This window comes from Bombina bombina, chromosome 2, assembly GCF_027579735.1.
Source record: "Bombina bombina isolate aBomBom1 chromosome 2, aBomBom1.pri, whole genome shotgun sequence".
Lineage (NCBI taxonomy): Eukaryota > Metazoa > Chordata > Amphibia > Anura > Bombinatoridae > Bombina > Bombina bombina.
Window position 1 is genome coordinate 1,251,900,811 of NC_069500.1, and position 24,595 is coordinate 1,251,925,405.

General features: G+C 37.5%; 1 protein-coding gene across 1 annotated transcript in view; it reads right to left on the reverse strand.

The window, feature by feature from the left end:
- The window catches only part of TBC1D1 (TBC1 domain family member 1), an 872,759-nt gene that overhangs the window by 74,701 nt on the left and 773,463 nt on the right, over positions 1-24,595 (reverse strand). Inside the window, exons 16-17 of the mRNA XM_053700277.1 lie at positions 13,557-13,801; positions 8,536-8,695 (exon numbers count right to left, since the gene is read on the reverse strand). Coding sequence (XP_053556252.1) covers positions 8,536-8,695; positions 13,557-13,801 — 405 coding nt within the window. The remainder of the gene's footprint in view (positions 1-8,535; positions 8,696-13,556; positions 13,802-24,595) is intronic.

Sequence of the window (24,595 nt, forward strand, 5' to 3'; positions counted from 1 at the left end):
CAGGCTTTTGTTCTTTGTTGAAACGAAAGGAACGAAAACGATTATTAGCCCTGTTTTTACCCTTAGATTTTTTATCCTGTGGTAAAAAAGTTCCTTTCCCACCAGTAACAGTTGAGATAATAGAATCCAACTGAGAACCAAATAATTTGTTACCCTGGAAAGAAATGGAAAGTAGAGTTGATTTAGAAGCCATATCAGCATTCCAAGTCTTAAGCCATAAAGCTCTTCTAGCTAAAATAGCTAGAGACATAAACCTGACATCAACTCTGATAATATCAAAAATGGCATCACAGATAAAATTATTAGCATGCTGAAGAAGAAGAATAATATTATGAGAATCATGATCTGTTACTTGTTGCGCTAAAGTTTCCAACCAAAAAGTTGAAGCTGCAGCAACATCAGCCAATGATATAGCAGGTCTAGCAGAAGATTACCTGAACACAGATAAGCTTTTCTTAGAAAGGATTCAATTTTCCTATCTAAAGGATCCTTAAACGAAGTACCATCTGACGTAGGAATAGTAGTACGTTTAGCAAGGGTAGAAATAGCCCCATCAACTCTAGGGATTTTGTCCCAAAATTCTAATCTGTCAGACGGCACAGGATATAATTGCTTAAAACGTTTAGAAGGAGTAAATGAATTACCCAATTTATCCCATTCTTTGGAAATTACTTCAGAAATAGCATTAGGAACAGGAAAAACTTCTGGAATAACCACAGGAGATTTAAATACCTTATCTAAACGTTTAGAATTAGTATCAAGAGGACCAGAATCCTCTATTTCTAAAGCAATTAGTACTTCTTTAAGTAAAGAACGAATAAATTCCATTTTAAATAAATATGAAGATTTATCAGCATCAATCTCTGAGACAGAATCCTCTGAACCAGAAGAGTCATCAGAATCAGAATGATGATGTTCATTTAAAAATTCATCTGTAGAGAGAGAAGTTTTAAAAGATTTTTTATGTTTACTAGAAGGAGAAATAACAGACATAGCCTTCTTGATGGATTCAGAAACAAAATCTCTTATGTTATCAGGAACACTCTGAACATTAGATGTTGATGGAACTGCAACAGGCAATGGTACATTACTAAAGGAAATATTATCTGCATTAACAAGTTTGTCATGACAATTAATACAAACAACAGCCGGAGGAATAGCTACCAAAAGTTTACAGCAGATACACTTAGCTTTGGTAGTTCCAGCACTAGACAGCGATTTTCCTGAAGTATCTTCTGACTCAGATGCAACGTGAGACATCTTGCAATATGTAAGAGAAAAAAAACAACATATAAAGCAAAATTGATCAAATCCCTTAAATGACAGTTTCAGGAATGGGAAAAAATGCCAGTGAACAAGCTTCTAGTAACCAGAAGCAAAGAAAAAATGAGACTGAAATAATGTGGAGACAAAAGCGACGCCCATATTTTTTAGCGCCAAATAAGACGCCCACATTATTTGGCGCCTAAATGCTTTTTTTGGCGCCAAAAATGACGCCACATCCGGAACGCCGCCAAGAATGACGCAATAAAATGAAGCATTTTCAGCCCCCGCGAGCCTAACAGCCCACAGGGAAAAAAGAGTCAAATTTTTTAAGGAAAGAAAAAATGATTGATTCAAATGCATTATCCCAAATATGAAACTGACTGTCTGAAAATAAGGAATGTTGAACATTCTGAGTCAAGGCAAATAAATGTTTGAATACATATATTTAGAACGTTATAAACAAAGTGCCCAACCATAGCTTAGAGTGTCACAGAAAATAAGATTTACTTACCCCAGGACACTCATCTACATGTTTGTAGAAAGCCAAACCAGTACTGAAACGAGAATCAGCAGAGGTAATGGTATATAATCTAGCACAAACTTACTTCACCACCTCCATAGGAGGCAAAGTTTGTAAAACTGAATTGTGGGTGTGGTGAGGGGTGTATTTTAGGGATGCACCGAAATTTCGGCAGCCGAAATTTTCGGCCGAAAATGAGCCTATCCCATTCGGGCCGAAAGAGGGGCAAACCGGCCGAAAATTGCGTGCTCTATCTGCCCCACACCTACACTTACTGGCCGCCGCTTACTGCATCTACTTGCACCTAAAATTAAGGATGGTGTAGCTAGAGGCCTTCTCGGCCGTTTAATTAGCAACTACATTTCCCACAACACCACTCACTGCAGCACAGCCTCCTCCCTCCTTTCCTACCTAGAGCGGTTCCTTCCTCTTTTTGCAAAATCTGCACTTCCTGTTCTGAAAGGCTCCGGTGTACTGTTTGCTTAGTGCTGTAGAAGAAGAGTTGCTCCGGTTCAGTGGTTCAGCAGTTCACCTCTGTGAGAGACAACGGAGGTTTGATTTACAGTTGTGTAGTGTGAGGAGGTAGAGGGGGGTTGCTCTGTGTTATGCTGTTGTAAATCAAACCTCCGTTGTCTCTAACAGAGCTAAACTGCTGAACCGGAGCAACTCTTCCTCCACAAAATGCTGAATAATTGCAGTAATAGACAAAGCTTCTACGTTTTAAATCCCTAGTAAACAGTTATACAAGCAGGGCTTTTACTTAGTGTGTGTACCACATGTGTGACTTTTTTGTGCTGTTATTTAGTCTGTAAATAGTGTGTGTGTGAGCTGTGTATAACATATTTACTGTATAACCTATATATATATATATATATATATATATATATATATATATATATATATATATATATATCTACTCATAACCTAAATATACAAAGCTTATCTGCTCTTTATTAAACCCAACAAATACCACACTACAGTTTTGTGCTGTTATATAGCCTGTACATAGTGTGTGTGAGCTGTGTATAACCCATAAATATCGAATACACAGCTTATCTGCTCTTTATTAAACATGACAAATACCAAACTGCAGCTCTGTGCTGTTATATAGTCTGTAATTAGTGTGTGAGCTGTGCATAACAACTATTTACTGTGTATAACCCATATACAGTATATCTAGTTATAAGCTAAATATCTAATACAAAGTGTATCTGCTCTTTATTAAACCTAACAAATACCAAGCTGTAGCTCTGTGCTGTTATTTAGTCTGTAATTAGTGTGTGTGAGCTGTGTATAACATAACTATTACACATGCAGTATTCCTGATCTGCCAATAAATATTAATACTGCAGTGTAAACCATTTCTTGCAAGTTTTAATTGTCTAGCCCTTACTGTTTTGCATAGATAGAAAGGTTTTCTAGGACTATACTAAATTTGGATAACTAGTAAACCAAAAGAAAATCTCTTAAATCTGATTCTGTTACATAGAACTGAATGAAGAATGTATATTGATATTAAATAATCAACAATATATTATTCTTCACTCATTCATATATAACAGAAACAGATTTAACAGATTTTTATTTATATTGCTTTTTAAAGTTATTTTTTTGTCCAATTTCAGTGTGGTTAATGGTTATTTATTTATTGGCTTGTATTTTTTTTTATTTCAGATCCATTAAATTCATTAAAAACTGTAATATAAAATTATAGAAAAAAAACTATTTTAAAATTTTGAATATCCGGTTCAGTGGTTCAGCAGTTCACCTCTGTGAGAGACAACGGAGGTTTGATTTACAGTTGTGTAGTGTGAGGAGGTAGAGGGGGGTTGCTCTGTGTTATGCTGTTGTAAATCAAACCTCCGTTGTCTCTAACAGAGCTAAACTGCTGAACCGGAGCAACTCTTCCTCCACAAAATGCTGAATAATTGCAGTAATAGACAAAGCTTCTACGTTTTAAATCCCTAGTAAACAGTTATACAAGCAGGGCTTTTACTTAGTGTGTGTACCACATGTGTGACTTTTTTGTGCTATTTAGTCTGTAAATAGTGTGTGTGTGAGCTGTGTATATAACATATTTACTGTATAACCTATATATATATATATTATATATATTATATTATATATATATATATATATATATATCTATCATAACCTAAATATACAAAGCTTATCTGCTCTTTATTAAACCCAACAAATACCACACTACAGTTTTGTGCTGTTATATAGCCTGTACATAGTGTGGTGTGTGAGCTGTGTATAACCCATAAATATCGAATTACCACAGCTTAACTGCTCTTTATTAAACATGACAAATACCAAACTGCAGGCTCTGTGCTGTTATATAGTCTGTAATTAGTGTGTGAGCTGTGCATAAACAACTATTTTTACTGTGTATATACCCATATACAGTATATCTAGGTTATAAGCTAAATATCTAATACAAAGTGTATCTGCTCTTAATTAAACCTAACAAATACCCAGAGCTGTAGCTCTGGGCTGTTATATTAGTCTGTAATTAGTGTGTGTGAGCTGTGTATAACATAACTAATACACATGCAGTATTCCTGATCTGCCGAATAAATATTATACTGCAGTGTAAAGCCATTTCTTGCAAGTTTTAATTGTCTAGCCCTTACTGTTTTGCATAGATAGAAAGGTTTTCTAGGACTATACTAAATTTGGACATGGTTATTTATTTAATAGGCTTGTATTTTTTTTAATTCAGATCCATTAAAATCATTTTTGAAAAAAAAAAGTCGGTTTCGGTTTTCGGCCAAGGGCATCCTGAATTTTCGGTTTCGGTTTCGGTCCAGAATTTTCATTTCGGTGCATCCCTAGTGTATTTATAGGCATTTTGAGGTTTGGGAAACTTTGCCCCTCCTGGTAGGAATGTATATCCCATACGTCACTAGCTCATGGACTCTTGCTAATTACATGAAAGAAACAAAGTTATCAACTGATGCTTCACAGAATGGATTGGGAGCAGTTCTATTTCAAAATCAAGGCTCGGGATGGATGCCTGTGGCTTATGCATCTAGGGCATTGACAGATACTGAAAAATCATATGCTCAAATTGAAAAGGAAACACTGGGACTAGTTTACGGATGTGAAAAATGTCATGTTTATTTGTATGGGAGAGTATTTTCAGCAGAAACTGATCACAAACCTTTGATTCACATCTACCAAAAGGGCTTGATAGATGCACTTCCAAGAATTCAACGTTTGTTGCTGAGACTTAAAAGGTATGACTTCAACTTGGATTTTATACCTGGCAAGGAGTTGGTGGTAGCGGATGCTCTGTCACAAGCTTACTTACCATTTAACAATGAGGACTTACAGTTGCAGAAAGAGGTGACTGTTCACGTTAATCTGATCTTGAAGACAGCCCCGTTTAGTCATGCAATGTGGGCAGCAATAGAACAGGCTACAGAAACAGATGCTCTTTTAAGTCATGTGAAGAAAGCAGTTTCTAGTGGCAAATCTAAGACACTGATGCCATCACTGTATAGACCATACATTTCTGAACTTTCTTTGATAAAGGGGTACTTTTGAATGGACAAAAGATAATTGTACCAGCGAGTTTGCAAAGTCAAATACTGAAAAGACTACATGAAGATCATTCAGGTATAGAAAAGACAAAAAGACGACATTTTGTACTGGCCAAACATGAATGAAACATGAACATGAATGAACATGAATGAAAACATTGAGACAATAATCACTCAATGCCGGACTTGCTAAAAATTCAGACCTCTATACCTAATCTCATTTTACTATTCTTCACTCTATCTAATTGTTCGACAAGCTTTATTAGCAACCTACAGATTAGCAATTGGTAGGCACTCTTCTATCTAAACTCTCACTCTATTTTCCTTCTTTCCCTCTTTATTCTTTTCCCCTTTTGGTTGAAGATTTATGCCATTGTTCTGGTTTTATACTGTGTTATTGAGGATAGCGAAACCATGCCACCTACTTAGACAAACTTGATCAGAGACATTTTTCCACTCCACTCACACCACCCCATCAAGGACTTGGACTCTGTGTCTGGTGGATGTGGCTTACCCCGATTGCTAAACGGGAGAAACTTAGCATAGAATATCAAGACCCTGCTTTGAGAAATTAACAATGGATTCTAAGAGACTTTAGTAGGTGGCAGGAGACCTAGAAATTTAGCACTATTGCTTCATTTATACTTCCTATCCCACCTGTTAGATATATAAAAACGATGTATGACCACTGTTGTAACAAATTTATTTCTGTTCATATCAATAAAAAGATTTAAACATAAAAATTCAGACCTCAGTTACCTAAAGAGCCTATACTGGATACGGACTTCCCGTTGGCACCCTGGGAAAAGTTAGGAATGTACTTGTTTGTTTTCAAAAATCAGCATTATATCTTAGTAATGGATTACTTCTCTAATTACCCAGAGATAGAATTATTGGAAGATGAGTCAGCAAGTACAGTGATCACAAAAGTAAAAGCAATTTTGGCGAGACATGGCATTCCAAGAATAATAATATCAGACAATGGTCCTCAATTCAATTGTAGAGAGTTTAGGGTTTTTGCCAGTACCTATGAATTTGAACATCGAACATCCAGCCCGGGATATCCACAAGCAAATGGATTAGCAGAAGCTGGAGTAAAGATAGTGAAAAACATACTTTGTAAAGCAACAGATGCAGACGAGGATCCATGTCTGGCTCTTCTTAGCTATAGAGCTACTTCTTTAAAATTTGGGAAGTCACCGGCAGAATTATTGTTTGGCAGACAGCTTGCCACACAAGTACCAGTTGTGAAACCTTGGAAAAGGTTCCCACAAAAACATGTAATAGAAACCAAATTGAAACTCAGAGAAAAAGAGGAATGAATACTATGAGCGAGCTGCAAAGCCTTTGGAGAATCTTCAGGTACAAACTCCTGTGCGAGTACAAGGTTCAAACAGCTGGAATACTGAAGGGACAGTTATCCAGCAATATTCTCCAAGATCGTATGTAGTTCAAACCAATGATGGGCAATGTTTACGTAGGAATCGTAGACATTTGATGGCTATTCCATCTGTTCACAACAATTTGACAGTGAAGGAAACCTGTGAGGATACATTGAACACTCCATTGCAGCTGGAGAATGAAGATGCCAGAGAAACTTTGCAAAGCTCGACTGACTTGCCTGCCAGTGATGCAATGCAAACAAGGTGAGGTTGATACATCAAAAATCGTCTCATTGAACAATGTTAAAAGGGACTGAAGTTTTTTCACATAGACTACAGTTAAAAAAAAAAAAAGTGTACTTTAAGTTTTCTGTTGTTCAAAAAGAAAAGAAAAAGGGAAGTGTGTGATATTGAGATTATCAGTTGGTATGAACCATATCAACCTGTTGTTATGTGCACAATGGTAGAGTCAGGAAGTGCCTCTTGCATAGTGTGTGTGTGTGTGTGTGCATATCATTCTTAATAAAGTTTACAGTTATTAAGACCTGTGCTAGATCTCCTTATATAAACTAAGATAAAACAACAGAGGCTTAGATACAAGGTAATCACAGAGGTAAAATGTACATTAATATAACAGTGTTGGTTATGCAAAACTGGAGAATGGGTAATAAAGGAATTATCTATATTTTTAAACAAACATTTTCAAGTAGACAGCCCCTTTAAATATCAAAACCTATATAAATGAAGCTCACAGTTGTCCTGCTCTGACATCTATATCCATCGCCATACAATTTTTTTTTTTTACTTTCATTGAATTTCATCAGATAATGCTCAGAAATTAAAATAATTCAACAACCACGTTTAGATTTGGAAACGTTGAGCTTTATCATTTACAGGGAAATACTCACATACTTGAAAAACAATACCAACAGGTTATGGCCTAGATTACAAGTGGAGCACAAAAATATTAGCACTATTGTGCGTTAACATCGCTGAAGTGCAATCATTAGAGCTTCTATTTTAACACATATATCACAAATTCAAAGTTATTCTTTATTGCTTGGTAGTCTAGGGTGCACTAACATCTAGATGTGCTAAATCCCTCACATAATCGGCTTCTATGGGGGTGCACAGGAAAATTCATGTTGTATATTGCTCGAGAGCTAAGCCAATGGTGTGCACATAGTTATTCATGTAGTTCTGTGCTATACTATTAGAAAATTATGGTTTACTTTAGGTCTCAAAAGCCTCTAAACTTTGAAGAGGTATTTTGGACTATGCTCAAGTGCAACACTTCCCTTATTACTTATAATAAAGAGTACACTGAGCATGATAATTATTATCCTTATAATATAAGGTACGCTAAAAAGTTTTGGATGTGTTGATTATTTTTCTAAAATATTTAACAATCCACTTGTAATACCTGTTTGTGTGTTATTCTTAACATGAGACTGAGCACAAGATAACACATCCTACGCTATTAATTGTGCTCCACTTGTAATCTACCCCTATATATCTAATTCATTCTTATCAATATATGTAGATAATATCCCTTCACCCAAATAATATGCAAGACTAAAATAGAAATCACAAATTTAAATCAGTACATATAGTGTGCATTATTAATACAATAAAGCCTATATTACCCATTACATTATTCTATCTATACTAATTATAGACGTACGTACTCTCTTTTCTTCAAACACAAAAAGAACCTTTGTGCAGCAGACGTTTGTGCAGTATGAAGTAAATTCCCAAGCAAGTCTGAAACACTAAGTTAAAATGACAGACTATGTAAGTTTTTAGAATTTATTACCAAAGACTCTGGCCACAAAGCCTAGAGGGAACTGAGAGGCAAACATGGTGAGAAACCAGGGGGCAGCATAAAGACTGGGTCCAATCTCATACTCTTCCAGATGGTTATACAGATCTCTGTGATAATCATGAAGTAACCGTGACAGCTGGTACATTTGAATCTGAGGAGAAAAAAAAAAGAGAAAATATTTTTTTGTTTGCATTTCCCCACAAAGTAATAGCAGAGCTGTGTATTTACTGATAAACATCTTCTGTAGTGCCTTGTAACACAATATTAGGAGCCCCAGAGCAATTTATTCTAGGGGATATACAGCATATTAGCTAATATTCTCAAAAGTATTCTAAGCCTTTTTTAATTATTATTTTAAATAGAAAATATATTGCAAACTGGAGCTATAGTACCCTAGACCAGTTCCAACTAGAATGTCCTTAGGTGCACTGATCTTTTTTTGTTGTTGCAATTGATAGGACTGTGCTATTTCTGTTTAAATAATTTCATTCAATTATTCTTTTCTCAATAAGTGTAACAGATCAGATTTTAAAGTTCTAATAAATAGAAGTGATTAAAGGGACATGAAACCGAAAAATGTTTCTTTCATGATTTAAAAAGAGCAAGCAATTTTAAACAACTTTTTAAATTTACTTCTATTATCTAATGTGCTTCATTCTCTTGATATTCTTTGCTGAAAAGCATATCTAGATATGCTCAGTAGCTGCTGATTGGTAGATGCACATAGATACCTCATGTAATTGGCTCACCTATGTGCAGTGCTATTTCTTCAACAGAGGATATCTAAAGTATGGGGCAAATTAGATAATAGAAGTAATTTGGAAAGTTATTTCAAATTGTATTCTCTACCTGAATCATGAAATAATTTGTTTGGGTTTAATTTTGCTTTAAAGCAGTAGCATGGTTTTTCTGCATCTTTATACTGTGCGTCGCCATCTTGCTATGCACGTATTGCAGCATCATGTGACAAAAACAGAGTAGTTTCACAGATCTGCGATGTTCATGGATTTTTGACACCTGTACCTGGCACTTTGGATTAGCTAACACAATATAAAGCAGTAGAGTTACATTTTTTTAGATGGTTTAAAAGTTACATAGAAAAAATGAATAAATTAAAAGGTCATTAAAATAATAAAGAGCAATGAAGTCTAGAACAAAAATGAATAGCAAGATTACATATGTGGCGGCGCCCGCAAAAGACGCCGCCGCCGCCGGTTTTGGTATCACATATGCAGCACCACATATAAATTTTAATAAACTTTTTTTTTTTTTAAGATAAGGGATTTAATGGTCCTTTGAAAAAGAGCTAAATGCCCTTTTAAGGGCAATGCCCATACAAATGCCCCTTTAGGGACAATCGGTAGTTTAGGATTTTTTAGTGTTAGGTTTTTTATTTGGGGGGGTTTTGTGGGTGGAGGGTTTTACTGTTAGAGCGGGGGAACTTAGTATTTATAAGGTAAAAGAGCTGTTTAACGTAGGGCAATGTCCTACAAAAGGTCATTTTAAGGGCTATTGGTAGTTTAGCATTAGATTAGGAGGTGTTTCTATTTTGGGGAGCTTTTTTATTTTCATAGGGATCAGGTTTAATTTTTTTAATTTTTGATAATTTGGTTTATTATTTTTTGTAATCTTAGATTAATTTAAGCTTAGTTTTTTTTTATTTTTAAGTAATGTTAGCTTTTTTATTTTAATTGTAAGTTAGTATTTTTTAATTTAGGTAATTGGGTTTAATTTAGGGGGTGTTAGGTTAAGGGGCTTAGTAATTGAATTAGTTATTTGCATTGTGGGGGTTTGGCAGATTAGGGGTTAATAGATTTATTAGGTTTGTTGCAACATGGGTTAATGGCGGATTAGGGGTTAATAGTTTATTAAGGTATATTGCGTTGTGTGGGTTAATGGCGGATTAGGGGGTTAATAGTTTTAACAGGTACTTTGCGATGTGGGTTATTTGCAGATTGTGGTTAATAGTTTTAATAGTGACTTTGCGATGTGGGTGAATGGCGGATTAGGGGTTAATACATTTATTATGTAGTTTGCGATGTTGGGGTTGGCGGATTTAGGGGTTAATACTTTTATTAGGTAGATCTTGATGTGGGTGAATTGCGTATTAGGGGTTAATAGTTGTGGGGGGTTGTCGGCTTAGGTGTTAATACTTTTATTATTATTTGCGATGTGGGTTTGATGGGTGGATATAGGGGTTTTACGTGTCGGGTTTATTTTTGGGAGGCGGGTTAGACTTTTATGGGAGACGACATTTTTTTTTTAATTTTCTTAGACGCCAGCAGTTTCTAAAGTGCCGTAAGTCACTGGCAACTCCAGAAATTTGTATTTACACTAATTTCTGGACATCGCTAGTTTATCCGAATTACGGCACTTTATGAACTGCCAGCGCCGTATATGTAATACCCTGATGTGCGAGGTGAAATTAAAGGCGGCGCGAGTTTCAGCAGTTACGCTGAAGCTTGCGCCGCATATGTAATCTCGCCCTATGTATTGTGCACAATAAACTGAAGTGCATGATACAGATTGCCAGGAAGACAACAACATCACTGATCTGTGAATGTGTCTAACTACGTCTGTCAAAGGGTGCAGGAATACTTAAAGGGATATGAAACCCATTTTTTTTTCTTTCATGATTCAGATAGAGCATGCAGTTTTAAGAAACTTTCTAACTTAACCCTATCATCAATTTTTCTTTTTATTTGAAAACGCAGGAATGTAAGCTTAGGAGCTGACAGCTTTTTGTTTCAGCAACCTGGATAGCAATGGCTGATTGGTAGCTACATTTAGCCACCAATCAGCAAAGCGGTACCCAGGTGCTGAACCAAAAATGGGCCGGCTTCTAAGCTTACATTCCTGCGTTTTCAAATAAAGATACCGAGACAACAAAGAAAAATTAATAATAGGAGTAAATTAGAAAGTTGCTTAAATTTTTTTTTTTTTAGTAATGACAAGGCTAATGGTACAGACTATTCTGAGCTGCACCACACGATTAATTGGTTTCTATATAGGGCCAGATTTAATAAGTAGAGGGTGGACAGGGACGTACATAGTGGCCCCTGCCCGCTTAGCATCATGTCAAGTGAGCAGCAATACGCTGCCCGTCTTCATCATTGCACACTACGGGAAGTGTGCAACACCGCCCTCTGCGTGCATCAGGAGGTAGTGTTGCCCATCTCCCCAGTCAGAAAAGTCTGGGGGTATTGAGATAAAGTCACATAACAGCTAAAGGGGCTAGGAAGCTTCATAAATGGAGCCCATAGTATGGCGCACCTAAACCAATAACAGAAGAAGTAAGCTTATTGGAGAGTGTGCATTACACCCTTTCATTAAGACTGTATATATTATCCATTTATGTCTGCATCTTCATAGTATTTAGGTGAGAGAGCAAAAATGTAAAATGTTTTGGTGTTTGACCTTGTTTGAAATCCAGGTTAAAAAAGGGACAGTTTTCTGATGTGCGGGTAAAAATGCATAAATACAGCTTGGTATTGTAAACATTGCTGTAGAGGACAGTTTCTGCAAGATGGTTATCCTTCTGACATCAGAGATCACAAGAGTTGGTGGTTAAAATATTTGATGCAGTACAATAGTTTAGTTTAATGAGCTCATAGGCGTCTGTCGTTCTTTACAAAGGCAAATACCACAATGTAGTTACACTGTCCTGGGCCTCAGGAGGTAATAGATATGTCATGGAACGTTCCAAAGGTCAAAGTAACAATTTCACTTATTTGTATTCCGTTAAAAATAAACAAGCATCCATCTCATTTTTCTTCTTGGTTCAATGAAGTTAGCTATTTTGAGTAACTAATATTAATAATACGAACCTTATAGAAATCATACATACTCATTTTTAACTGATTAACTGCCAGCAAGGAGATTGTATTGATACCCTGTTTCTCTCTTGTCATCAAGGGGTGTAAAAAAAAAAAAAAAAGATTAAATACAGTCCCTCAAATAATTAATGATAAATGACAATGAGAAAATTCACAATACATTGTTATTATTTTTAACTTTTAGTTAGAAGAGGGTATTTTAAAATCATCACAAGTTTTTGTGTATGGATATTCCTACACTGAGAAAGTGTTTCTATGCGTATAGGGTATGCCACTGTCCATTAATCAAGCTGTGGGAGTTTTCCTTATTAGCCAGTGAGCTTTTATACCACAGACCAATACTGATTACAAATTGTTTTACACACCTGACCTAAAAGGACAATAAATTATAGTAAACAACTAAGTGTGAAGTTTTGGTTTCCATTAAGTGCAATACTGAGGCCAATTAGAGGCAGATATAAATTTGTTGTTAAAGGGACATTATACACTCATTTTTTTCTTTGCATAAATGTTTTGTAGATGATCTATTTATATAGCCCATAAAGTTTTTTTTTTTTTTACAATTAATGTATAGTTTTGCTTATTTTTAAATAACATTGCTCTGATTTTCAGACTCCTAACCAAGCCCCAAAGTTTTATGTGAATACCGTCAGCTACCTTCTTCAGCTTGCTCCTGTTTGTGTAAAAGGTCTTTTCATATGCAAAAGAAGGGGGAGGGGGGAGTGTCTTATTTGCCACTTGCAGTGGGCTTTCCAGCTACCTTTTCAACAGAGCCAAACTGACAGCTTCTAAGTAAGTTTTTAAACAGTTTTACACTGGATTTTTATATCAGTATCTGTGCATCTTGTTCTTTATAGTAGTGTCTATTACATGCAGTTATATGAAAATGAGTGTATACTGTCCCTTTAATTCTCAAAGAAACTGGAATGGGAATAATTTTTCTGAGTTAAATTACAGTAAAACGAGACAAAATAAATAAAGTATATTGTGAAGTATTTTATGATACATACATTTTAATCTACTATCTGCTGATGGGATGTCACTATTTTATTAGCAGACGTGTTTCTAAGGTGTCATATTCCTTTTAAATGTATTTACAATACAGAAACTTGAAATCTGCACCCTGAATACAAATGGAAGTGCTACTTGTCTGTCGTATTTCAGGGGGATCAATACCTGCAGAGTGATCATGTCAGGGCGATACTGTTTCCTGAGGCCCATGTCATACATCAGAAACTTTAGCATTCTAAATGCATCCTCTTCGCTCATGTGAAGCAGAAGAATTCCAGCAACAAAGCTAAGCCCTTGGCAGTAACCCACTTCAGGATCAAGCAAGGAATAGGCCTTTAAAATGTTATACAACGACAGCTGTCCTGCTCCCAGCTGGGCCGAGAAATATGGGTGTGTTGGGAAGGTGCGTCCTGTGAAAACAATTGAGGTTAGCAACTTAAATACGTTTACTTGAGCCTTGCTATCAAGGTAGGTCAAACAAAACAGAAATCTTTTGAAGCTAGTTTATCTTCTTAAATAAACTTGCATTGCTACTTACTGAGCAAACAACATAAAATCAACTTGCCTTTGTCCCCTGCTTATTATGTATTCAGCTAATGAAAATGGGCCACTTCATAAGGTTCATAGGTGTATTACAGATAAAGAAATTATAAACTAATTCCCTGTTATCTATACAATCATCCAAATTACAGAAGCACATTTACCCTTTGTCCCACATATAGACTGCCTATTTGTATTATGTGCCGAATGTGTTTTTGCATTATACAAGAGACCACAGTGACACCCGATGGACAAAAAAAATAGTTTTCAAAATGTTATAACCTCTTACTTAGGTGTAAAATTCTTATAGCTTCAGTTAAATTATGTATTTCAATTATTGTGGATTAATAATACTTCAGAATAGCAACATGAGAAACACTGTGCAATTAAAGGGACAGCAAATACCTTGTAATCACATTATTTTTCTGCAGTATTTCAATAAATTAACATTAAAGCCAAATGTGTTGGGGATGTCAATGAATACTCGTTAGTGAAATAGACCAGGCTAGCCACAGTCATTATTTTAGCAAAATCACCATTGTTTTCCAGATCCTTTTTGGACAATTTCTGTGGAGGACAATTAGGGACAGATATATGGCAGTGTTTAGTGAAACCTACCATGTTCCCTTACAGTTGTCAGAACTGGTAAGCACACAGGAAAAGGGGGCAAAATAAATAAAAGTGTATTGCAAAGTTGTTTCATTACACAAAATCAAACTTTTAATACTTAAATCTAAAGGATAATTATATAAGAGAATGTCATTTTTGCATCTTTAACCCTTTTTAACTATGTGTCTCCTGCAACAAGGTTAAACACATAGAAAATGTCCTGCTCAGGACAATGACAGTGATTTTGTGGTCATGTGACTACTGTTTCTGGAAACGTTTCCTTCATGATTCAGATAGAGCCTACACATTTTAAACAACTTTCCAATTTACTTCTATTGTCAAATTTTCTTAGTATCCTTTGTTGTAAAGCATACCTAGGTAGGCTTAGGAGCATGGAGCTAGCTGACAATTTGTGGCTGCACATATATGCCTCTTGTCTTTGGCTTACAAATGTGTTCAGCTAGCTCCCAGTAGTGCATTGCTCCTCCTTCAACAAAGGATACCAAGCAAATGAAGCATAATTGTTAATAGTAGAAAACTGGAAAGTTGTTTTAAAAATGTATGCTGTATCTGAATCATTAAATACAAAGAAATGGATTCCATTCCTTTTAAATTCAGCTCCAGAGCAGAACTGTACTACTGAGAGCTAGCTGAACACCTCTGGTGAGTCAATGACAAAAGGAATATATGTGTGCAGCCATCAATTGCTACTCCTGAGCCTACCTAAGTAGGATTTGCAATAAAGGATACCAAAAGTACAAAATACTTTGAATAATACAAGTAAATTGGAAAGTATCTTAGAATTGCATAATCTACCTGAAACACAATTTATTATTTTTGACTTGATAATGTATTAATGTCCATTGACTGCAGTATTGATGTCAGCCTTAACACACATTCATATAATGGATTACGGTCATATACTGCAGCCTTACAAACTAACATGAGTGCTTGACACAATATCCTTTACTTTTTTTATTATATTAACCAATTACAGGTACAAATCCCCAAATACTGAATTCCAAAATACAAACTTATTCTGAAATCCAAACTTTTTAATTATATTTAAAAAATAAATAAATCATCTTTTTCCGTCCTGAAAGTCACAATCTTCTCTGTGTTTTTTTTTGTGTGTGTTATAAAATGCAAATAATAATAATCTATATTTATTTAAAACAACAAATATTACCTTTCTGATTAGAGTACTGTACTATCTCTCTGAGGGTACTATGTATACAAAAGTTAACCTTTAGTTACAAGTATAAGCTGTATATATGCAATCATTGTCTAAATGGCATAAGATATTGCTGTTAACAATTGGAACTAACACCTTTCCACATTGTCCCATTTTAAAGGTGCAAATATTCTAAAAATCAAACTATTCTGAAATCCAAACCTTTTCCAGTCCCAAGCAAAGGGTTTCCTAACTTATATGTTTTTCTTTCTGAAAAGCAAATTCCTTAATTCTGTATGTAATTTTGTTCAAGAGATATAAATAACACTTTTCAAACTAAATATAATAAAAGTGTCATTGTTAATATATTTTTTTCCCCCTGTAATATACACAGAAAATATTTACACTTGGCAACTATGTTAATTTATTGCCAATAGGACAAACATCTTGAAACTAACTACAAGGTGTTTACGTGATTATACTTCAAAAATACAGAACACATACGGTTTTAGATGACTTTTAGATCAGTAAGACCTGCAGGCTGCCATATTGGTAACTAGTAATGTGTAACGTGCACCTTGCACTGTTAAACCTAAACTTGGTGGTAAAAAAAAACAAGAGCAGACACAGGTCTCCAGTCAATGCATGAACGATCAGCAGGAATTACGCATGTGGCAGCTTGTATATGTAAAATATAGTGTAAGAGATCATTACAGCTGATACAAACTACTGGAGATCTCAGAATCTGAAGTGTAGAGGATTCAGAAAACTGGCAAAGAAAACAAATGCGACTAAAAAATAATTATAGGCCGAGACAAATTCCAAAAATAAGGTATTTTCTTAGTAACCAGAGAACCATTTAATTATTTTTTCCTTTTAAATGCGTGATAGTACTTCACTTAGCTAATACCTGTGTGGTGTTAAACCTAAAACAAGGAAGGGTTTTTGAAAAGGCAAATGAAGCGTCCCTTACAGCAACCCTCTTGTTAAACATTACCCCACCCATGTGATTCTGGAATGTTATTGTAATAATGTCGTTACAGGAGGTGTTACAATATAGGATTACATTTCCTTTCAGCACAACAAACCTATCTGTTAAAAAATCATGTTAGTAAATTGTGTTAAAAACAATTACTCTTTCATTAAAGTATAGCATGCTAAAGTTTTTTTTAGTAGACAACTGTGGACAAGTAAATCATAATTTAAAAATCTAGTAAATCAGGGGTTAAAAAATGTTGGTTAGTTTTTTTAATTTATAAGACATTCAGAATACTGAAGAGCCAACCATATTTTTTAAGATCAAGCAATGGTTTTATGAGCTATATGTGATAGAAAGAGTTAGGAGACCAAACAGAATCTTTAGAAGCCATAGTTTCCCAGAGAAACCTTACAGTAAATGACTACATGAAGGCTTTTGTGTGTGAATAAAATTACGCAGGTATAAGACTAAATTGTATATATGCAACATTTGTTATTAGTGTGTTTGGATGTTGTACCAAAATGTCTCATGGGTGGATACAGTGGCACTCAAAATTTTGCTGCCCCCCTATCCCCATCCACCCCAAGGTTTTAGGCCTTTTTTGACCATAATATTTTTTTTGCAAAGAGTAATTGGATTTTTTTTTTTCATGGCATTTACAAAGTAAATGTTCACAAGAAACTTGTAAAACACTTGCATACACACACAGTTATACATATAGACACACACACACCTATCTATTGTTTTGATCTATCAAATAACTGAAGGACACAGTAATATTTCAGTAGTGAAATGAGGTTTATTGGATTAACAGAAAATGTGCAATATGCATCAAAACGAAATTAGACAGGTGCATAAATTTTGGTACCCCAACAGAAATATTGCATCAATATTTAGAAGAGCCTCCTTTAGCAGAAATAACAGCCTCTAGACGCTTCCTATAGCTGTAATGAGTGTCTGGATTCTGGATGAAGGTATTTTGGACCATTCCTCCTTGCAAAACATCTCCAGTTCAGTTAGGTTTGATGGTTGCCGAGCATGGACAGCACGCTTCAAATCACCCCACAGATTTTGAATGATATTCAGGTCTGGGGACTGAGATGGCCATTCCAGAACATTGTACTTGTTCCTCTGCATAAATGCCAGAGTAGATTTTTAACAGTGTTTTGGGTCGTTGTCTTTGTGACTGATTCCTCAACATTATTCTCAAGTATTTGCTGATATTGAGTGGAATCCATGCGACCCTCAACTTTAACAAGATTCCCAGTACTGACACTGGTCCCACAGCATGATGTAACATCCACCAAATTTTACTGTGGGTAGCAAGTGTTTGTCTTGGAACGCTGTGTTCTTTTGCCGCCATGCATAACGCCCCTTGTTATGACCAAATAACTCAATTTTTGTTTCATCAGTCCACAGCACCTTCCTCAAAATGAAACTGGCTTGTCCAAATGTGCGTTTGCATACCTCAAGCAACTCTGTTTGTGGCGTGTGTGCAGAAAAGGCTTCTTCCGCATCACTTTCCCATACAGCTTCTCCTTGTGCAAAGTGCGCTGAATTGTTAAACGATGCACAGTGACACCATCTGCAGCTAGATGAATTTGTAGGTCTTTGGAGGTGATCTGTGGCCTGTTTTTGACAGTTCTCACCATCCTTTGCCTTTACAACATTTTACTTGGCCTGCCACTTCTGGCCATAACAAGAACTGTGCTTGTGGTCTTCCATTTCCTCACAGTGGTCACTGACAGCTTAAATCTCTGCAATAGCTTTTTGTAGCCTTCCCCTAAACCATAAAGTTGAACAATCTTTGTTTTCAGGTCATTTGAGAGTTGTTTTGAGGCCCCCATGTTGCCACTCTTCAGAGGAGAGTCAAAGAGAACAACAACTTGCAATTGGTCACCTTAAATACCTTTTCTAATGATTGGATGCACCTGTCTATGAAGTTGAAGGCTTAATGGGCTCACCAAACCAATTGTGTGTTCCAATTAATCAGTGCTAGGTAGTTACAGGAATTCAAATGAAGAAAATGACAAGTGTGCCCAAATGTATGCACCTGTCTAATTTCGTTTTGATGCATATTGCACATTTTCTGTTAATCCAATAAACTTTATTTCACTACTGAAATATTACTGTGTCCTTTAGTTATTTGATAGATCAAAATGAAATTGCTGATCCAAACACCCAATTATTTATAAATGAAAATCATGGAAATTTTCAGGGGTGCCTAAACTTTTGCATACAACTGTGTGTATATATATATATATATATATATATATATACACACACACATATACACAGTATATATACACAGTATATATATATATATATATATATATATATATATTGTAGTTAAAAAAGGAGAGCGCCACACACTGAGTTACTTAGTTGCAATCAACTAAAGATTTTATGCCACTAGTATATACTAGGTATCTACTCACTTGATTAAAGGCTGAACTGCAGCTGTTTTTATGAACAAGAAAGGTTGTATGAGAGTATATAAACAGCGCTGTATACAGCAAATATAAACTAGAAACACACAATGTGTAGAAAAAAACACTTTATTTTACTGACAGACCATGTCTTAGAACATTTAAAAAGATATAACATATACCTATTCACAAAGCAATAGTATTAAATGTTGCTATTGTATATAGTCCTAACACATAGGTTAAAAAACTATTTGCACAATGGAGGGCAAATTAAAGTTTTTGAGATTAAATGGAGCACTATTGTCCCCACTTTCATACAATATACAAATTTACAACATACAAATATGCAGTATTAAATCACAAGTATAAAGACCTTTTAAAAAAATAAAAATCAGGGGAGGCGGGGCGTGACCGTTCATGGAGACGGACGCATGAACGAGTAGCTCCGTAGCCTTTCGCAATTCTTTGGCTCACAACTTGTACCAAATCAGGTGCAAAACATAGAAAATCTAGATGAAGCTCTCGGCTATAGACTGGGGACAACATTCTACCACCTTACACCGCTGATCGCGGCGATATTGCTCTGGAAACGCTCCATAACGAGTCCCGGTCGCCATCTTGAAACCGGGGCCTGAATCACTGACGGCCCCCTCGACCAGAGGTTAACGCTGTTCATTCAGCCACTGCAGTGACTTCACTTACGACAGAGAAAGAAAGGGACAATTGACAGCCAACAAGTATATCACTGGGGTAAGAGCGGCTTGAAGAGTTAAATGAATGTGCGTAGCAGCACACCGCATGGCTCCAACCCCTGACACCACATAGCAGAGCTGGGTGTAACAACGGCCACATAGCACAACGCTACATACCCCATAACCAATCATAAATGCTTGGGTAGAATCGTTATGCAGGCTCTCTATCTAAAAAGGTGGGTCCACACCACATTAATCTGAAAGGCACACGGTACTACACCCAGAGGCATTTTGAGCATCCTGCGGACACAATTACCCCTTCATATAAGCTGCAAATCTAACAATTACAAGATGCTATATTCACTTATATGATCAAACTAAGGTTAAGAGCGCCCTGCTAGAAATATAATATACCCCAGCAGAGATCGCTGCAATTCACAACTACAGGGCCCACAGAGTACATCTGCCTTGATATTACCGCTCACCCCACTATACCCTCACCCTTTCTGCATATGGCAGCGAGGAAATCCAACAGGCAGACCAAAAGAGCGAATAAATTAGAAATACCGTCAGTAAGCTCTTACTTCACCCTGCAGGAGCAAAACCAGCACTTTGAGACAGCAGCTGCCATACAATCTGACACTATGACATCCCAAACTTCTCAACAGACACCTCAATCCTCCTCAGAACAACTAACTCAAATCCAAGCTACCATAGTTGCACTCCCATCAAAATCGGACATAGCCGACCTAAAATCTTTTATTAAATCTGAACTATCGTCCATTAAAAAAGATATTGGCGAGCTGGGCTCCAGAGTTGAATGCCTGGAGGAGGGGCAGGAAAATCTGGAGTCTATAGTCAGTGATAACACCCAAACCATTAACTGCCAAGACGCCATGATTCGGGACTTACAATTAAAAGTGGAGGATCTTGATAATAGAAATCGTCGCAATAACTTGAGGATTAGAGGGATCCCTGAAGACGTCACCCACGAAAATTTACTTACATACCTTCTGCAACTCTTTAAACTATTGGCACCATCGCTGGACTTAACGGACTCTGCACTTGAAAGAGCTCACAGAGCCTTACGGCCTAAACCTAAACCCGAAAGTCCCCCCAGAGATGTCATTATGAAATTTGCCTTCTACCAACATAAATAACTCATCTGGAAACAAGCCAGAACACAGAGCCCTTTAACCTTTCAAGACAGAGCCCTCCAAATCTTTCAGGATCTGAGCCCTACCACAATTGAAAAAAACATAATTTATGCTTACCTGATAAATTCCTTTCTTCTGTTGTGTGATCAGTCCACGGGTCATCATTACTTCTGGGATATAACTCCTCCCCAACAGGAAATGCAAGAGGATTCACCCAGCAGAGCTGCATATAGCTCCTCCCCTCTATGTCACTCCCAGTCATTCGACCAAGAATCAACGAGAAAGGAGAAACCAAGGGTGAAGTGGTGACTGGAGTATAATTTAAAAAATATTTACCTGCCTTAAAAAACAGGGCGGGCCGTGGACTGATCACACAACAGAAGAAAGGAATTTATCAGGTAAGCATAAATTATGTTTTCTTCTGTTATGTGTGATCAGTCCACGGGTCATCATTACTTCTGGGATACCAATACCAAAGCAAAAGTACACGGATGACGGGAGGGATAGGCAGGCTCATTATACAGAAGGAACCACTGCCTGAAGAACCTTTCTCCCAAAAATAGCCTCCGAAGAAGCAAAAGTGTCAAATTTGTAAAATTTGGAAAAAGTATGAAGCGAAGACCAAGTTGCAGCCTTGCAAATCTGTTCAACAGAGGCCTCATTCTTAAAGGCCCAAGTGGAAGCCACAGCTCTAGTAGAATGAGCTGTAATTCTTTCAGGAGGCTGCTGTCCAGCAGTCTCATAGGCTAAACGAATTATGCTACGAAGCCAGAAGGAGAGAGAGGTAGCCGAAGCCTTATGACCTCTCCTCTGACCAGAGTACACGACAAACAGGGAAGATGTTTGTCGAAAATCCTTAGTTGCCTGCAAGTAGAACTTGAGGGCACGAACTACATCCAGATTGTGTAGAAGACGTTCCTTCTTTGAAGAAGGATTCGGGCACAGGGAAGGAACCACGATCTCTTGACTGATGTTCCTGTTAGTGACTACCTTAGGTAAGAACCCAGGTTTAGTACGCAGAACTACCTTATCTGAATGAAAAATCAAATAAGGAGAATCACAATGTAAAGCTGATAACTCAGAGACTCTCCGAGCCGAAGAAATAGCCATTAAAAATAACACTTTCCAAGATAACAACTTTATATCAATGGAATGAAGGGGTTCAAACGGAACTCCTTGTAGAACGTTAAGAACAAGGTTTAAACTCCATGGCGGAGCAACAGTTTTAAACACAGGCTTGATTCTAGCTAAAGCCTGACAAAAGGCCTGGACGTCTGGATTTTCTGACAGACGCCTGTGCAACAAGATGGACAGAGCTGAGATCTGTCCCTTTAATGAACTAGCCGATAAACCCTTTTCTAAACCTTCTTGTAGAAAGGACAATATCCTAGGAATCCTAACCTTACTCCAGGAGTAACCTTTGGATTCGCACCAGCATAGGTATTTACGCCATATCTTATGGTAAATCCTTCTGGTAACAGGCTTCCTAGCCTGTATCAGGGTATCAATAACCGACTCAGAAAAACCACGTTTTGATAAAATCAAGCGTTCAATTTCCAAGCAGTCAGCTTCAGAGAAGTTAGATTTTGATGTTTGAATGGACCCTGTATCAGAAGGTCCTGTCTTAGAGGTAGAGACCAAGGCGGACAGGATGACATGTCCACTAGATCTGCATACCAAGTCCTGCGTGGCCATGCAGGCGCTATTAGAATCACTGATGCTCTCTCCTGTTTGATTTTGGCAATCAATCGAGGAAGCAGCGGGAAGGGTGGAAACACATAAGCCATCCCGAAGTTCCAAGGTGCTGTCAAAGCATCTATCAGAACCGCTCCCGGATCCCTGGATCTGGACCCGTAGCGAGGAAGTTTGGCGTTCTGGCGAGACGCCATGAGATCTATCTCTGGTTTGCCCCAACGTCGAAGTATTTGGGCAAAGACCTCCGGATGAAGTTCCCACTCCCCCGGATGAAAAGTCTGGCGACTCAAGAAATCCGCCTCCCAGTTCTCCACTCCCGGGATGTGGATTGCTGACAGGTGGCAAGAGTGAGACTCTGCCCAGCGAATTATCTTTGATACTTCCATCATTGCTAGGGAGCTTCTTGTCCCTCCTTGATGGTTGATGTAAGCTACAGTCGTGATGTTGTCCGACTGAAACCTGATGAACCCCCGAGTTTTTAACTGGGGCCAAGCCAGAAGGGCATTGAGAACTGCTCTCAATTCCAGAATGTTTATTGGTAGGAGACTTTCCTCCTGATTCCATTGTCCCTGAGCCTTCAGAGAATTCCAGACAGCGCCCCAACCTAGTAGGCTGGCGTCTGTTGTTACAATTGTCCAGTCCGGCCTGCTGAATGGCATCCCCCTGGACAGATGTGGCCGAGAAAGCCACCATAGAAGAGAGTTTCTGGTCTCTTGATCCAGATTCAGAGTAGGGGACAAGTCTGAGTAATCCCCATTCCACTGACTCAGCATGCACAATTGCAGCGGTCTGAGATGTAGACGTGCAAAGGGTACTATGTCCATTGCTGCTACCATTAAGCCGATCACCTCCATGCATTGAGCTACTGACGGGAGTTGAATGGAATGAAGGACACGGCATGCATTTAGAAGCTTTGTTAATCTGTCTTCTGTCAGATAAATCTTCATTTCTACAGAATCTATAAGAGTCCCCAAGAATGGAACTCTTGTGAGAGGAAAGAGAGAACTCTTCTTTTCGTTCACTTTCCATCCATGCGACCTTAGAAATGCCAGAACTAACTCTGTATGAGACTTGGCAGTTTGAAAGCTTGAAGCTTGTATCAGAATGTCGTCTAGGTACGGAGCTACCGAAATTCCTCGCGGTCTTAGTACCGCCAGAAGGGCACCCAGAACCTTTGTGAAGATTCTTGGAGCCGTAGCCAATCCGAATGGAAGAGCTACAAACTGGTAATGCCTGTCTAAGAAGGCAAACCTTAGATACCGGTAATGATCTTTGTGAATCGGTATGTGAAGGTAAGCATCCTTTAAATCCACTGTGGTCATGTACTGACCCTTTTGGATCATGGGTAAGGTAGTCCGAATAGTTTCCATTTTGAACGATGGAACTCTTAGGAATTTGTTTAGGATCTTTAAATCCAAGATTGGCCTGAAAGTTCCCTCTTTTTTGGGAACCACAAACAGGTTTGAGTAAAACCCTTGTCCTTGTTCCGACCGCGGAACCGGATGGATCACTCCCATTAATAACAGATCTTGTACACAGCGTAGAAACGCCTCTTTCTTTATCTGGTTTGTTGACAACCTTGACAGATGAAATCTCCCTCTTGGGGGAGAGAATTTGAAGTCTAGAAGGTATCCCTGAGATATGATCTCTAGCGCCCAGGGATCCTGAACATCTCTTGCCCAAGCCTGGGCGAAGAGAGAGAGTCTGCCCCCCACTAGATCCGGTCCCGGATCGGGGGCCCTCGATTCATGCTGTCTTAGGGGCAGCAGCAGGTTTCCTGGCCTGCTTGCCCTTGTTCCAGGACTGGTTAGGTTTCCAGCCTTGTCTGTAACGAGCAACGGCTCCTTCCTGTTTTGGTGCAGTGGAAGTTGGTGCTGCTCCTGCTTTGAAATTCCGAAAGGGACGAAAATTAGACTGTCTAGCCTTAGC